General features: G+C 37.2%; 1 protein-coding gene across 1 annotated transcript; it reads right to left on the reverse strand.

The window, feature by feature from the left end:
- Nucleotides 1–295: 295 nt before the first annotated feature.
- Sult6b1 (sulfotransferase family 6B member 1) lies at nt 296–18,534 on the reverse strand. Its single transcript, XM_076833840.2, has 7 exons — nt 18,336–18,534; nt 17,172–17,284; nt 13,466–13,555; nt 9,882–10,008; nt 6,536–6,630; nt 3,054–3,210; nt 296–426 (listed from the first exon to the last, which is right to left on the reverse strand). Exons 1-7 carry the CDS (start codon nt 18,532–18,534, stop codon nt 296–298), a joined length of 912 nt encoding a protein of 303 aa, XP_076689955.2.
- Nucleotides 18,535–18,563: the final 29 nt, after the last annotated feature.

Raw genomic sequence — 18,563 nt, forward strand, 5'->3', positions numbered from 1 at the left:
AAAGTACCCCTGAGTTCAATCCCCATATACCCCCCTCCCCCGAAAAAAAAAACAGTATAACACATTAATAATAGTGTCCTTTTGGGACAGATAAGTGGACCTTTTCTTCAAAAGGTGAACAAACTTAAATTTGCGCTCAAAGACTTCAGATGTTATCATTATTATTGAATTTATATTATTCAGATTTAAATGTTATTTCGTTATCATCATTTAATTATTTGAATTTTTCATAATTATCTAAATTCAATTATGATTAAGGAAAAGAAAACATTCAGTCCTGCTGACTTGGCCAGAATCAAGCCTGGCAATATGATTCATACTTCAGTTTTACTCCCAGGGGAGTGCCTGTTAAGAGCTCTTGGAATTTTTCATCCATTTCCTGGTTCTGAGTTTCACTGAACAAGTTTTTCCAATCACCAACTTCACCTACAACACAAAAAACGCGGCAGACCCAGACATCTGTTAGAATATTTTTTCTTGGTTTTAAGGTATGCCCTACCTGATTTTATTATTTTTGTGCATGCAGTATTTCAGCTTTGAAATGTGAAAATGAACACATGAAAAAAAATTAGACAGCATTAAAAACTAATATAATTTTCCTTGTAAAATGAACACTATCCACTGGAGCTCCTGAAAGGTGGTGTGACATCAGTGGGGGAGAAAAGATTCAGCCTCGATGATGTCCTATTACCACTCCTCTCCCAATGTCTGGGATCTAAAATTCCACTTTGTGAGGTTAATTTTTTTCCTCTCTAAAGTCTTTTAAATACTTTAAATATCCTTTGAAAAGTAGCAATTTTTATCAGGTTTTGGTTAAGACGTCAGATACTGAAATTTTTGCAAAAATTTAATAACTCTACCTACCATGAGGGTATGTTATTTCTATCTTTAGGATCTTTTGATGGTTTGTGTTGAAACTGTAAGTTCTATATTGCATAACCTTAGAAATATTTGTTGATATAGAGGGTTTCATGACACAAGGAAAAGCTTATCATATATTAAGGAAATGAAATAAAACACAAAACTGTTTACAAATGTCAACTATATAAAGCATGAACAGAAAAAGGCTGGGATAAAATGTGCCTTTGTTAGGAAACATTTAAACTTTTGACAACATTTGTAAATGGTTTTGTGTTGTATTTTAAGGCTTTTCCACATTTTTCTGTGCTGTGAATTTTCTAAAAAAAATATTTAAAACTATTACTTTGTTGACTTCAGAATTTTTCTATCCTGAATAGTAATTTGATCAACAATATATGGAAAAGTTCAATTTTTCCCCTCCATAAACTAATAATAAGGCATAAAAATTAGGAGTAGTTAGGAATCAGACCAAAGCCAAGTTTGTGTTTAATGTTTCATTCATACTGGATTTTTAAAATGGGTCTTCAACTGAAAAATGTATAGTAGAATAATGCAAATGAGGCTCTATTCCTGACTCCATTGTTTATTAGCTACATGACAAAGAAGAAGTAATAACTTTGGCTCCTTTCCTACATTTGTAAAATTAGGGATTTGGGGGCTGGGGTTATAGTTCAGCAGTAGAGCATTTGCCTAGCATATATGACGCATTGGGTTTGATCCTCAGCACCACATAAAAGAAAAGAAACAAAAATAAAGGTGTTGTGTCCATCTAAAACTTAAAAAAAATTAAATTAGGGATTTCATATCTTTTTTATTAAGAAATTTGATCCCAACAATATGTTTAATAGATGATCAAATGCCCAATGTTAGCAGGTGTCCTTGCTGTTACATGTGCTGCCTTATCATTGCATTATATGCAAAAAAAGAAAAAAGAAAGACTGGCACAAGAATTTAGAGTACTTTGATGAAACTCAATAAATCATCTGTGTCAGGGACACCTAGTTGTCTCTCCAACACTCATTTTCTTCTCTTATATTTAAACGGAATCCTGATTCTAATTGGGTAACAATGTGCCTAGGTTTTGTTGTGGTTGTTGTTGTTGTTGTTGTTGTTTAAATCACATTTTCTAACTATTGCTGCAGAGAGAGAGGTGATCAATGAAATGTAAGCAGTCCCTGAATGGCGCCTCCAGATCGTTCTTTTTAAAGGGGGTTCATTCAGATAATGTGCATGATTATTTCCCTTGCTGGTTCCTTCAACCTGTCTGGACTTTTTTTTCTTAATTGATTTTATTTTTTAAATAAATGACAGCAGAATGCATTACAATTCTTATTACACACATAGAGCCCAATTTTTCATATCTCTGTATATAAAGTATGTTCACATCAATTCATGTCTTCATACACGTACTTTGGATCATGATGTCCATCACATTCCACCATCATTGCCAACCCTCTGACCCCTCTCTTTGCCTCACACCCCTCTTCCCTATCTAGTTCATCTATTCCTCCCATGCTCCCTCTCCCTACCCCAGTATAAGTCAGCCTCCTTATATCAGAGTAAACATTGGCATTTGTCTTTTAGGATTGGCTAATTTCACTTAGCATTATCTTCTCCAACTCCATCCACTTACCTGCAAATGCCATGATTTTATTCTCTTTTATTGCTGAGTGATATTCCATTGTGGATATATACCACTTTTTTTTTTTATCCACTCCTCTACTGAAGGGCAATTAGGTTGATTCCACAGTTTAGCTATTGTGAATTGTGCTGCTATAAACATTGATGTGGCTGTGTCCCTGTAGTATGCTGTTTTTAAGTCCTTTGGGTATAGACCAAGGAGAGGGATAGCAGGGTCAAATGGTGGTTCCATTCCCAGTTTTCCAAGAATCTCCACACTGCTTTCCAGATTGGCTGCACCAATTTGCTGCCTGGATTGTGAATGCAATGGTGGAGTACAACTGCTCTCTGTGTCATCACAGGTGACAAGCAGAAAGACAGAAGGCACTCGGTACAATAAAAGGTTATGTGGAGCTGCCAGTTAAACAGCTCTGCACTGCCTATTCCAGACTTCTTATCATGGAAGAGGAAAATGCAATTGTCTTACTGAAGATGAAGTTATTGAGATTGCCTGTTATGTGCAAAGTTATTCCCCAAGTGACATGATACCCCAGAAATGAAAGCAAGTTTACCTTTGCGGAACAGGAATGGGCCAACAGCACCATGCGTCTCCTGAGATTTTTCTCTCATCGCTTGGAAGGTACTCTGGGCTGAGATGGTTTGAATCTGTTCCCCAGTTACAGAGAATCCAAAGAACTCAGCAATTTGTTTTATTCCAGCAGTCAGATTCTGAAAATAAAAAATTTAAAGGATAAATATTTTTCCATGGAAATTAAACTGGTGCAAAGAGAAACTCAGAGGGGATTAAGTTTATTAATCAGAGTGGATTAAGATTACTAAATCTAACTCCCTAGTTAATTTGCTTCTCAGGTTTCTTTGATATTTTTATGTAAGTATTCAAGATATCATTATAATATTTTCTATATTGATTGTACTTTGTAGTTTCAATTTATGACACTCACTGAACTATATTGTACTATTTAGAATATAAATAATGATAGTAGCATTAATTAGGTAGATTAGAATTTCATGTAGGATGATATCCATTGTATTAAAAAGCATCAGCTTAGACCACCCAAGGAAACAAATGTATTTATATGAGTTTATTCAAATCTTTCTTCAGAATCCTATTTGTAGCTAATGTTTAATTCCACCAAATAAGTCTAATTTTAAAAGTCATAAAAGCTTGGAGTTGGGTAAAGTGGTGCATGCCTATAATCCCAGTGACTTAGGGAGCTGAGGCAGGAGGATGGCAAATTTGAGACCAGCCTCAGTAACTTAGCAAGATCCTGTCTCCAAAAATAAAAAGGGTGCTTGGGACTGGGGCTCAGTGGTAAAGCTCTTGCCTGGCACACACAGGCACTAGGTTAGATCCTCAGCACCACATAAAAATAAAATAAAGGTATTGTGTCCACCTACAAAAACAACAAAAATACATTATAAAATTAAAAAAAATAAAAAGGGCTGTGGATGTAATTAAGTGATAGAGGTGCCTCCAAGTTTAATCCCCTGTACTAGGGGAAAAAAAAAGGAAAAACCTTGAAAGAATCTTGAAATTTATTTTGTCTAATTAACCATGTAAAGGGTTGGGGATGTGGCTCAAGCGGTAGCGCGCTTGCCTGGCATGCGTGTGGCCCGGGTTCGAGTCTCAGCACCACATACAAAGATGTTGTGTCCGCCGAAAACTAACAAAATAAATATTTTAAAAAATTCTCTCTCTCTCTCTAAAAATAAATAAATAAATAAATAAAAATTCAGATTAAATTATTTAAAAAAAATAATTAACCATGTAAATCATGATCCACCCAACACTGTGTCTGACTGACGTAAATTCATAAATATTCTAGAACAGGTTTTTAAACTGTATTCTACAAAACGCTAATATACCGTAAGACAGCTGTAGATGTTTCATGGAGGGAAAAAAGAAGGGTGATGGGGGTCAAATTAGTTTAAAATCCTTGAGATAAATGAAGGCAAGATTATTTTTCTTTAGACTCTCTCAGAGCCTTTAATGTACCAATCAATCTACAGTGTGGCTCTCCAGAGGAGCTGGCTATGTAATATAGCACTTCCTAAATCTGTTTGTACAAACAACCTCCTTCCAATTTCCAAAAAAGAAATACTAACATTCTGGGGCAACACTGCTAGTCTATGGAGCACAAGTTTCAGAAGCATTATTTTAAACTAGAGGCAGAAAAGACTAACTTAAAATGTCTTCCATGTAATATAAATACATCCTATAAACAGAAAAGGTGGATTAAATTGCATGAGCTTTTGATAAGAATATCTCAGGAAAATAGTGTGAACTCAAATTAAGGAGCATTTAACAGACTCCCTTCCCTTTGACACACTGTCTTCCTTGAGGATCCAGGACTCTGGTTTCCCTCCTCCCTCACTAACGGCTTCTTTATTGATTCCTCCTCTTCTCAAATTCTTCATATCAGCCATCTCCAGGACTCAGTTCTCAGTCATCTTCTCTTTTCTCTCTCTACACTTAGGTATGAATCTCTGCCTTAAATGCCATCTGTGTGTCAGTGATGCCCAAATTTTATCTACACCTCCCAATCTCTGTATTCAAGACTTTTATGCTCGACTGCCTACTTGACCTTTTCATTAGGCTGACTAATAACCATCTTACTTAAACTTATCATGCCCCAAACAAAACCTCTGATTTTCCCCACAGCCCTGCTTCACCTGATGCCATCTCCAGCTCACTTGATGGCATTGGAGTCTTATTTGACTCCTCTTTCTCGCCACATCTTCTCTTCCATCCAATCCACCAGAAAATCCTATTGACTCTTCCTTCAACATTTATCCGCATTTAACCACATCTCCTACCTGCACTGCCCCTTTCTGGCCTAAGTTTCCATCTTCCCTGGAAGATGCCTGGATTAGGGCAGTAGCCTCTTCACAGGTCTCTCTGCACTATCTTTGCTCCAGTCTATACTCACATACCAGCCAAAACGATCCTGTTAAAAACACACCATTGGCTTCCCGTTCCATTCAGAGTGAAAGCAAGAGTCATTTCAATGTCCCGCCATCCTAATGCTTTCACTCCACCCTCATGGTGACTCTCAAGTCTCTTCTACTGGCCTAGGCCTGGCTGCCTTCTTGCTGTACCTTAATCAAGTGAAGAAATCAGGGACTCTGCTCTGGTTGATTTCCTCTGCCTGCAAAGCTCTTCCTCCAGTTACCTATTTGGCCCTCTCCCTCACCTCCTTCTCAGCTTTGTTCAGAACTCATCCCCCCATAGGAACCCAACTGACCACCTTATTTTATACGGGGAGTTGTGAAGCATTCTAATCCCCCACCCGCTGGCACTTCTAATCTTTCTTAACCAGTTATGTGTGTTCTTTTTCCCCCACATACTACGTACATTTTCAAATTCATTATATTTATTGTTTATCATTCTGTCTTCCGTCCTTCTCCTGGTGAGTAAGCTCCTCCAAAGCACTGAACTTTGTCTAGCCTGAGATTGGTGTATCACTCAGACCAAAACAATGTTGAGTAAACCGTTTTTAAAAAATAACACTAACTGGTGAATGCCTGTAATCCTAGCTACCCAAAAGGCTGAAACAGGAGGATGGCAAGTTTGAGGCCAACTTGGGCAATTTAATAAGATTTTAAAAGGGATGAGGATGTTACTCAGTGGTAGAGTGCCCTCAAGTTCAATCCCCAGTGTTGCAAAAATAAATAGACAAATAAAGAAATAAAAATAACATAAGCTGGAAAAACCAATTCACAATCAAATGCATGTTCAATTAGATCAACTGACACTAACCTAATTTTTTTTCCATTACTAATTTGGACTATCCATTATGAAGAAAGAATAAATCAGTTACTCTTAAGTTGTTAAATGTTGTTTTATTTGTGTTAAGTAACAACTTAAGCATTTATGTATGGTTAGATTGTTTCCTAGCAGTGTGTTGCATATTTGGAATATTTTAAAATTGAATATCATATTTGACCATACAACCAGACCTGGTAAATATGTGCCACACATTGTAACTTAATAGTAAGTCTTGCTCCAGAATATCAATGAGTATAGTCTTACCTCTTTCAGGTCTTCATATAGTATGAACTTAACATTTTCATTGTCCAGGTGTTTGTTCCAATTGATTGCAAAATCAAAATAGCTTCCCCAAGAAACTAAAAACACAGGGAAAAAGACTTGATATATAGGGAATTTTACAAAACTGAGGTAAAAATGATAGTTAATTTATGCCCTAAAAATTGTTAATAAAGCAGACATATTATTTCTATATTCTGGTCTTCAAAAGCTGGTGGGTATTTTACATATATATATAGAATCTCAACTTAAATGCTAAAGTTTTATTGTCAATACTTAAGTATATTTATTTTTCACAAAACTCACAGTTGAAAAAGCATATTTATACATTCAGTACATAAAAAAATCAGGGAGGGGATAAGTAACCACTTTAAGGCCACACCATTAGTACACTACAAGTATTGCTATCATTCAGTCAGTCTGACAACAGAGCTGGTACTGCTTAAGGGAGGTAGAAAAATGGGAAACAGAATTCTCTATACTGTCTTACATCCTGAAGGCTGAGTATGTATCTTCACTTTACAATTAAGGAGGTTGAAGTTCAGAGAGATCAAATGTCTTGCTTACATCACTCAGGTATGAAGTCATGTGAATCTGGGTTTACTTTTGAGCTCTACTACTTAATGGCTATGTGACCTTGCCATGCCTCTACTTTCTTCATCAGGAGATGGGGATAATAAGAATATTATCCTATGAGGATAATACTTTTCTCCAGTATTATCCTTAATAATTATAGTGAGAATTAAAGTTAAATACTGGGTTTTGTCATACCACCTGACATGTAGTAACTTCTTAGTAACTGGTATCTATCATAATTTGTCCAATATTAATTATTATTATATAATAAGTGATGAAGCCCAATCCAGGCCTTCTCATTCCAAATCTGATGTTTCCAGTGCATTCAGTTGCCTTTATAAGTTACATCTAAGAAATGTGCAAGGCAGAGCTTCTATCCAAGTTATCACTGCCACATATTATCACTGCCAATCAACTAATTGTGGTAAGAGAATGGATAGGGTGACAAAGATTCCCTAAAACAGGTTGCCCCACCCATAACAAATTTCTCATCATTGACTGTTCTCTTGTGTCATTAATTGAGTGACATTTCAGATTTGTGTTAACTGCATCTGTACAGTCTTAGTGAAGAGTTATTAGACAAAACAAAGCATTCTTTTTAAAATTTTTTTTCTTAGTTGTCAATGGACCTTTATTTTATTTATTGATTCGTGGTGCTGAGAATCAAACCCAGTGCCTAACACATGCTAGGCAAGCACTCTGCCACTGAGCCACAACCCCAGCCCCAAAACAAAGCATTCTTAATGGTGCTTCCTATGTACGTTTTATGGGCTTTTCTTTCTGCTCTTCTCAATCTCAATATTTAATCTTTGCTTGGGAGCCAGCACTGTGCTCAGTGTTCACACAGGTGGGATGTTACAGCATTTTCTGTGCTGATCACCTTTTTAAACAGTCCTTTTGGTTGATGTGTGTGTGTATTATGTATACATATAATATATACATATTATATATTACTCAGCCTTAAAAAAAGAAAGACATAGTACCTTTTATTTATTTATTTTTTGGAGCTGGGCATTGAACCCAGGACCTTGTGCATATGGGGGAAGCACTCGGTGAACTGAGCTATATCTCCAGTCCTTATTTCTAATAATATAAATGACCCTGAAGAACATTTTGCTAACTGAAAGAAGCCACACACACACACATACACACATACGTATATTATCTCACCTTAATGTGGAACCTAGAAAAAGTTGAATACATAGAAATAGAGAGTAGGGGGGGCTAGAGTTGTAGCTCAGTGGTACAGTGCTTGCCTAGCACATGTGAGGCACTGGGTTCAGCACCAAATAAAAATAAATAAATAAAATAAAGCTGTTATGTCCATCTATAACTAAAAATAAAAAGAAATAGTGAGTATGATGGTGTTTCCCAGGTGTGAGGGAGAGAGGCAATGGGAAGATGTAGATCAGGAGGTACAAACTTGTAGGTATGCAGTTTTGAATTATTCAGTTGTGAATTGGTCTAGAGATCCAGTGTACAGCATGAGGACTAGATAGTTAATAACATTGTACACTGAAAATTTGGTAGGATAGTAGATTTTGACTGCTGTCTCCACATACAAAAAAAAAGTAGCTATGTAACATGATGCATGTGTTCATTTGCTTGACTGTAATCATCATTTATATATATATATATATAAACATAATGCTGTGGTGCATGCTTGCAATCCCAACAACTCATGAGGTTAAGACAGGAACATCACAAATTTGAGGCCAGCCTCAGCAGCTTAGTGATGTCCTGTCTCAAAATAAAAAAGGGCTGGGGGGTATGGCTCAGTGATAGTGGGTCTCTATTTCCAGTACTGAAAAAAGGAAAAGAAAAGAAAAGAAAGCAAGAAAGAAGAAGGAAAATGGTTCTTTAAAAGTAAACTGACAGGACTGGAGATGTGGCTCAAGCTGTAGCATGCTCACTTGGCATGTATGTGGCCCGGGTTCGATCCTCAGCATCACATACAAACAAAGATGTTGTGTCCACCAAAAACTAAAAAATAAATAAAAAATTTAAAAAAAAAAATAAACTGACAAAACTTCTCCCCTAGGGTCATCTGGTGTCAATTCTTTCTTCTACTACACTGTAAAGACTCAAAGAAGATACTATTAATGAAAGTCTTTATTGTTCCACCACTGTACTCATGGCCACTTATAATCAGTGGTACCACAGGCAAATAATCTAATTTTTTTTATTAGTTTCATCATCTGTGAATGAGGCCTTACTCATGGTTTGTTATGTAAGTGAAATTATGCACATAGGACACTTAATTTAGTGCCTGAAGGATTGGTAGACACTAGGAAACTGTGATTATAAATAACCAGAGGTAAAATATTAACACGTTCTAATGAAAACTTACTTCCTTTCTGGCAAACAAATGTCTTACACGTAGCTGCTCTGAGTCAGGGTTTTTAAAAAAATCTTTTTTGGTTTTTATCATTGTGTTACCTAGTGAGTTAAGAGACTGAACTAGAAATGCTTTTCTACGTGACTCCATTAAAGACCTTGTCCCACCCGCCCTGTTCCATAGCCATTCAATACTCCTAGTCAACATATGAATTGTCCAATTTATTTTTAAATCAGTAATGCATTGTAATTTCTTGATGCCCAGAACTAGTGGTGCTACAAAACTTCATTTGAATACAACTTTTTAGTTCCTGGATCTACCTAAAATGTTTCTTTCTTACTCTAAAACACCTTTGAGTTTTCATATATAGGTGGTCATCGGTTGAAATAAGGAGGATTCTTTCACCAATAGCCATACCTTGTCCTTTCATGAACTGTCTGAAGAATTCATCCCAAGAGGCATAGCTTGGAATATCAGGGACATCATTGTGGAAATGGAAAAAAGATACCGCTGTATCTTTAGGGTTGCGGAATATCACCAATATCTGGGGAGTGAAAACCAAGTTAATTTATTTAGGTCTATGTTTTAGACATTGGAAGAGTGAAAGGGAGAGCAGTGTCATTGTGTCCAGATGTATATTTTGCATAATTGTGTTAAGAGAGAGAGAGAAAGGAGGACAGACAGAAAGAAGTCGCAGATGGGGAAGCCTGGGAAGAGGGGAGGAAGAGAGAGGAAGGCAAGGAAGATGGATGTGGTCGCAGGGGGCCTTGGCTAATGATGACTTCAGACAGTAAAAACGTGTGTGCAGATGATAGAAATAAGGAAAACAGAGCACATGCACCAGAGGAGTCACAGGAGTATCCTGTGAAAGGCTAAGCCCCCAAATAAAATTAAAATTGCAAAATAACTTTAAAGACCATAAGGTTAGAACTGGTGGAGAAGACCAAAGAATGACAAGGCGCACTGTCTGGGGACCAAGGTATGAGGTTTGTGCAAGACGGTGATGTAGGTAAAGAAGAACCACTAAATTGCCACCTTCTCTCTTCTCTGACGATGACAGAGTTTTTTTGGATGAAATTAAAAAGCCAAATAAACACTGTAAAGAGCAAATTGAAAGAGAATCAAATATTGTGGTAAGGTGCCTGGCGGCTCTCCCAGTATTCTGGCTTCCAATCTGATACTTTGTGTTTCAAACCAAGGATTCTGGAGAAGGTCACTGAGCATGTTGGTGAACTCTGGGTATTCTAGGTCACACAGAAGAGCTCAGGTGACTAGAAGCAGGCAGAGGTCATTTCACTTATAGAACGTGTGGGAGACACAGATGGTGCAAAGTTCCAATTGCAATTCTGACCTCCATGTAGGCCAAGCTTCTCCATCTGGTTAAATAGATTCAAGGCAACATAAAGGAGGAGGCAGTGACCAGTAGGGGGCAACCTGAGTCCTCTCAGATACCGGCACTGCTGAGAGCAGGATTTTGGGACATGGTTTCTAATTAATAGATTTGAGTTGCTTTTGATTGCTTGCATGAAAAATAGAAGAACGTCAGTGGGAAGCAGGAGCAATTAGACATATAAATCTGACCAGTACTCAAGTGCAAATGAGGCTAAATCATTAATGAATATAAACCTATCTGAATTTTATTTTATCCTGAGAGGACCATCGTTAACAATTTCGTGGATGATTGACCTAAAGATTCAGATCTATTTCTATCAAATCAGTAGATGATATGAAACTGAAAGGGAAATAGGATCCCCAAACACCTTGTGCATCTGAAAAAATGAACTAATGCTAACAGTATAAATTTTTTCCCCTGAGCTGGAGGTGTGGCTCAGTGATAGAGTGCTTGCCTAGCATGTGCAAAGCCCTGGGTCAGTCCCTTTTCTTGGGAAAAAATTTTCCCGTGCAGGGAATCAACCCAGGGCTACGCACATGCTAGGCATGTGCTCTCCTACTGAGCTACACCCCAGCTTCTTTTTTTTATTATTATTATTTTAGCAGGGATTCACTAAATTATGGAGGTTAGCCCTGAAATTGCATTCCTCCAGTTTGAGCCTCCTGAGTCGCAGAGATTAAAAGAGGGTGGACCACTGTGTTGGCCATAACAGGGTAAAATTGAATAGAGATAAATGGGCTGGGGTTTTGACTCTGATTTAAAGCTTACCATTCCCCCCTATCCAAATTTAGTATATTTTTGTCATTTGAAGGATTTTATGTTTGAGGCTTTAATGACACTCATTGAACATTGCAGTAATTCATAATTTCACAAAGACAGGAACTTGAATTGAGAAAGCCATTAGGCGAGAGTATGGACAAATCCTAAGCATCCACCTCTTAACCCATCTGTTGCTCTTTTCTTGCCCTTGTATCCTTTTTTTAATATTTATTTTTTAGTTACAGGTGGACACATATCTTTATTTTTGTGTGGTGCTGAGGATCGAACCTAGTGCCTCATGCGTGTTAGGCAAGCGCTCTACCTCTGAGCCACAATCCCAGCCCCGCCCTTGTATCCTTTTGAAGAGTCACTCTGCCTGGTGCAGTGGTGCACATCTGTAATCCCAGCTATTAGGCAGGAAGATTTCAAATCCAAGGCCGGTCTCCTCTACATCTGGACCAGAGTTGTCTCAAAAATTTAAAAAGTAAAAAGGGCTAGGAATGTAGTTTAGTAATAGAGCAAAGCCTGGGTTCAATCTCCAGTAACCCTCCCCCCTACAAAAGAGAGAGAGAGAGAGAAAGAAAAGAAAGTGACCAAATGCATTATAAATTACTTCAGCTCTGTTTGTAATGAAATCATTAAGAGGAAAAAAAAAAGGCCATCTAGATTTGTGATTATGTTAACTGCAATAAACAGAAAATTGTACGTTAAAGTATTATTTCTAATTTTGTAGATTTTCAACATAAGGAAAAACTGTTTTACAGAGTTGTACAAAGCTGGCTTAGTACAATTTAGGGAATAGAGGATTTATAATTGGATGTGCTCAGTCTTGGTCCAGACAATCACTTAATGGAATTAAAACACCCACTGGGAATAGAGCAGACCATTTTTAAGGTATTTTCCAATTCTAGGCTCCCAGGATTCTTGTATTGTAGCCACAGGTGGCTAATTCTAGTCCCCACTTTCCTAATGTTTTCCATCCTACTCTTCTTTCCTCCTCTATTCCTCTTGTCTCTCACCCCTGGCAGTTTAATCCAACTGTTTTCTTTTCCTTTCTTTGACGTTACTTCACTATTTCCCATTCTTCTTTGTGGCATTCAAAAGTTTAAATCTTGATTTTTAACTCACTCTCATTCTTACCTTCTGAGACAGAGAAAAGAGGCACCAAGAAAAAAGAATGGGGCAGGAGGAGACCAGGGGACAGAAAACAAAAAGGACCAGGTAAGAACTAATAATTATAAGAAATAGATTAATGAATCAAGATTTTTCAACAAATGATCAGACTAGCCAAAGCACAAGTAGTTCTGCATGCGTGGCATGAAATGTGTTATTATGTGTGAAATGCAGAAATAAAATAGTTTCAGATCTCAGGCAAGAAGTGCTTACCAGAAATAATCAAAGGAAAATTTCTGCTCATCTTACTAGGCTGTATTCTTTTGTTAAACACTCTAAAATAGTCTAGTGGGGTTCTGAAATCTACTAATTGTATAAAACAGATTACAAAATGCTATACCTTTCATTCTATGCATTTGTCTTATATCTTAGTCAAAACGCACTGGACTTGAACATAACCATAGCAAATATATCTGAAAAAAGAAACAACAGCAAAAGAAATACTAAATCTCACATTTTGATTATCAGCATTCTCTGAGAAAACTCATCATGTTTCTCAAAAAGCTAATAGCTACAGGGCTAGAGTATAACTCAATGGTAAAGTGCTTTTCAGGCATATGCAAGACTTTGGGTTCCTTCCCTGGTACCACAGTAAAAACAAATGGAAAAAAAAAACCCAGCCAATATATACATATAAAAATTGCAAATTCAAATACCAGTAGGAAGGGACACTCACCTTGACTTTATGTTCCAGGATGGATCCAGGTAATTTGTCATAATGGAGGTGAGTTGTCAAAATCCTTGGTGACGGAAACTGTTTCATTCTCTTTAAAACATACAAAGTAAGATGAAAGAGCAGGTGTCGTGCATTTGTGTGTGTGTGTGTGTGTGTGTGTGTGTGTGTTGAATCACCCCTAGGTGTGGTATCTAAGAGCTTCAAGCACCACTATCACTGCTTCTTCATTTCTCCTGCTCCCCCTGCAAGCAATTCAATAAAATGTCCTTGCTGGATCCTGCCTATTAATATCCAATGTTTGTTGTTGCTTAATATTGTTTTGTTTACTTTTTTCTACAGTTGTTTCAAATCTCGTTTGTTCAAGACAGTTTACAATCTGCAATCCGCTCTTTCACTTATTTGGAGCTTTTCACATTCAAGTTCTTTAATGGAAATATTCAAGTCTTCCCACAGCTTCTGTAAATCCATTTTTAACATCTAGATCTTTTTTTAACCAACTAAATTTCCATGCAAAAATCCCAACAGGGGGCTGGGGCGGTCCTCAGCTGTAGCACACTTGCCTGGCATGTGTGAGGCACTGGGTTTGATTCTCAGCACCACATATAAATAAATAAAACAAAGGTCTTTCAACAACTAAAATAGATAAATAAATAAATAAATAATCCAACAGAACTTGAAAGTCCAAAGAATTACTTAAATATCTAGGAAATATATTACAAAAGAAATTCTTGTCAATATGAGAATTATAAGATGGTTGATTCTTTTTGTGTGTGCATGTGTGGTGTTGGGAACTGAACCCAGGGCTTTGTGCATGCCAGGCAAGCACTCTACCAACTGAACTATGTCCCCAGCCCTGGTGCTTGATTTTTTTCTGTTACCTATCTCTACTGATAATTTTGGAAATCAAGTTTTCTATTTAATCTGCCAGGATAAAGGGTTTTAACTTAAAATCAGACCTTTAGATCATGTCATGGTGTGGGTGGGGGATGACACTAATTCTTCATGTTTAAGTTCCGTATGTTTAGTGTTCACTCTGTTTGCTATGGCTACGGTATACCTACTTTTTTCAAGTGATAAAATGATATTTGAACATTTGTAGCCAATTGTTTCTGTAAACATTTAGCACAAAACTCAACTCAAGAAGGGAAGTAAATACATCAATCACATTATCTGTACATTCCATGTATGTATTATATATCAAAAGGCATTCTACTGTCATGTATAACTAAAAAAAAATAAATAAAAATTAAAAAATATAAAAAGAAGGGAAGTAAAACATTAGATTTTTAAAAGGAAAATATTTAAGTCAAAAATTGGGTCCAAGTGGTGATTAGCAGTGATCATATCTGATTTACATCAAATTGTACTTTTTAGTATTTGAAGTACTTTTACATTCATTCACAACAATCCTTTCAAGTAGACATTGAAACCCCCATTTTAGAGATTAAGACCAGGCTTTGAGATTTTAAATGCTTTGTGTAAAATTACACAGGTGGTAATTTTCAGATTAAGTGATAGAGTACTGTTTCTACTAACTTACGTGGCCCCAAATCACACTGTGACACATGAGAGATAGTAAGGTTGTTCAAAGGATTAGAAATATATCCCCAGGGAAAATGACAGTTAACTGCCACAAAATTAGATAAATATATAATACTGTGTTTATGAAAATGTATAGTATAGCCAAACTATGCCATGTAAAGACTATTTTGTTTCAGGAAATATATGCATTCGAGAAGGGTTTTCTGTAAATTGAAAAGATTTGTTTGAGGTCACTTGTTTGGAAATTAAAATAGACTTTCCTAGAGAAACAATCAAAAATGTGAAAACTTATGACTCAGCATCCCAAACCCAATTTCAATTTTTAACAAACTTATTTACTTATTTTGGTGCTAGGGATTGAACCCAGAGCCTTGTACATGCAAGGCACACACTCTACCAACTGAGCTATACCCCCAGCCCTCCTATTTCAATTTTAAGAAGAACCTGCTTATCTCAGTGATAGGTAATAACACAAGCAAATACAATAAGAATACAATAAGAAAGGTTATATTGGTAAGGTGCATAACAACAAGTGAGATGACCTGTGACCCACATAATAAGTTTTTAAAAGAGAAACTGGAAAGCTAGACATGTGTTAGCATCATTTCAAATGGTTGCTGTTAAGCACGGTCATTAGGGCAAAGGTTTTGCAAGGACCCGGAGAAGTTAATGGGATTTTTCATTGGTTTCTCCAATTTAAAAAAAAAAAAAAAAGCTTAAATCTCCTGTCCACCCATCCTGCCTGCATGTCTGAACCTGTCCCGACTGAGCCTCCACCAATTGTCCTTTAGGGCAGATGACCCTCCCAGGTGTGGGACCTGCAGCCCTGATGTGCCTGCTAGTCCTTCTGATGACTCCCGATGTTCCTTTGCCACCACCCAGACCCAGGACTTGGCACTTGCCTCCACACCCCACTCCCAGTCAATTATTTCTGCTACTTGGGCCCAATCCATGGAAATGGGCTATCTAGGTTCCAGTTTCTAAAGTTTGTATTTGTCATCGTGGTAAGACTCTCAGTCACTTTCCAGAAGCTGTTCCCTAAGTCCCAGTCCAGTGGCCTTTCTTTATAGTAACAGCTTTGTCTGCCTCGTGGGAGATCTGGTGGTGAGCACTTCTGAAGTTTTATTGAGACTGTGGTCCCCTTAAATACAGCGTATCTTTCCCACTGCATTCTGATGTGTCCAGGGGCAGGGAGAGGATGCTCCTCCTCACTCCTCTTCTGTGTAAGCACTAAGGTCCTCAGGTATGTCCTCACTTCTACCACTTTCTTGCCTTCCCTGAGCTGCCGGGGAGCAGAACATCCTGACTCACACCCAAGTCCCAGTATTGGAAAGGTGAGAAATACCAGGTCGGGTGAGTTGCTAATGCCTCCCACACATCAGTGACCTAGTCTCTAAGCTATCACTTGGCCCCTTCCCATCCCTCAAACATAAACACTAGATCATAATTGAGATAGGGAAATAAAAAATAATGTCTTGTGAAGAAAAGACCAAAAATGATTCCCATAGTGTCCTGCCCTTGTCTGTGTCTTCAGAGGTGAAGCTTTTTTAATTTCAGTTCATTTCCAGAGGTATCTTAGTCTACTTTCCCCCACTACATTAAAATAACAATAATAATATGGATGGTTATGCAGTGTAATCTTTTTTTTTTTTTTTTTTTTTTTTGGAGGCAGGGTGCAGGGATTGAACTCAGGGGCACTTGACCACTGAGCCACACCCCCAACCCTATTTTGTATTTTATTTAGAGACAGGGTCTCATTGAGTTGCTTAGCACTCATTAAATTGCTGAGGCTGGCTTTGAACTCAAGATCCTCCTGCTTCAGCCTCCCAAACTGCTGGGGTTAAAGGCGTGAGCCACTGAGCCCAGCATGCAATGTAATTTTTAAGAGCTCAAATCAGAAAGCGTGGGCTCAAATTCTGGTACTTATTAGCCTCTTAACCTTGGGTAAATCTCTAACAGTTGTTTCTTTTGTGAAATGGTAATAAAGGTTGTTTTGTGATAAAATCAGATAATAGCTGGAAAGCACTGAGGATATGGCAAGCAAACAATAAATTGTAGCAATTGTTACCATTATTCTAACTGAATTCAGCATTGAGGACTCTCCATCGAGGTAGAAATCCTTCTATGATAATTTTTTGCAAGTTTAAAGTCTGTTTGTACTAACCTGATATTTTTCTGAGTCCCCACATTCAAGAACTGGGAATTCTGGACATTCATATTTTTTTTTAGAAACAGCAAATATTAATTCACTGACAATGTGAAGAATCCAATTTGAACCTATAATAAAATCCAGAAAATAAAAGTTCATTAAGGAATTTTAATATAACAAAGGCATGTGGGTTTAGTACATTCATGATAAAAATGAAAATGTACAATGAAAAAAGAAAACGTCCAACCATTACCCAATGAGTAGCTTTAGTTCTCCTGTGTTTGAAATAACTCAGGCTATAGAAAGAAACCATTTTGTAATAAACAGCATTTACTAATATTAGTGTGAAATCCAATTTATTTTTAAAATTTAGGTTATTTCTCAGATGTCTCCTTTAACAAGTGATATGCTTCTTTTTGAATCTAAAATGTGTCCTTAAAAAAAGTTATGTTCTAGAAATGGTTGTTTATTATATCTCATATGTATTATTTTACCTTAAATCAACAGATATTTTCCATTGGAGAATATAATTTTCTTTCTTTTTTTGATGATGCTGGGGGTGTATAATTTTGATTTTTATCAAAACCCAGCAGTGGGTACAAGAAAGAGAAATATTAAGTGAAGCTGACTTTAATAAGCAACAGTTCAAAGAATTAAAAATAGATGGTATCAAAAAGGGTAATTTAGACTCTTAATATCTCATCCTCCGTTGATAAAGGACTTTAGTAAAAATGATCTGAGAAACTGGAGGGTCCATGTTTGATCCTGAAAAATAACCGGTGATCCAAAAATCATTACATAAGTTACAGAAACAGCCATGCTTTTGCCTTGGGTCAAAAAACAAGATGAAAATCTCTACCACTATCCAAGCTCCATGGCAACTGGACTTTCCCTCCTCCTGCTTCACCTCTGCAGCCCCATGGCCTCACATATCCACCACCCATCATCCACCATGCCATTTACACAGACCTCTTCCTTCAGACACTGGGGGTTTTAAAACCCAGCTATTCTAGCTTTTGATCTTACCACCTGTGTATTTAGTCTTCTCAAACCCCCTCCTCACTGGTATCCAGCCAGCTTCATGGAAAGATGAATCATCTTCATCCCACTTTATCTTGCACCCACCTCCAACCTACTCATTGTTAAAAATGCGCTTACAGGAAATGATTGGCTATTTACCACACTTTGGGTAAGATGCTAGCACAATGTCATCGCTCCTGGCTTCAAAGGTGTCCAGCGCTTGGAAAGTTTCTGAGGTACACATGGTAACTGGGTAAGGAATCCCCTGATAGGTGAAGAATAAGTGAGAAAGTGCAGTTTCTTTTGATTTTTCTAAAGCATCATCAATGTACTCAATAAATTTGGACTTATCTGCCATGCTGACTTCCTGCTAGTGAATCTGCTCTG

Source organism: Callospermophilus lateralis, chromosome 14 (genome assembly GCF_048772815.1).
Source record: "Callospermophilus lateralis isolate mCalLat2 chromosome 14, mCalLat2.hap1, whole genome shotgun sequence".
Lineage (NCBI taxonomy): Eukaryota > Metazoa > Chordata > Mammalia > Rodentia > Sciuridae > Callospermophilus > Callospermophilus lateralis.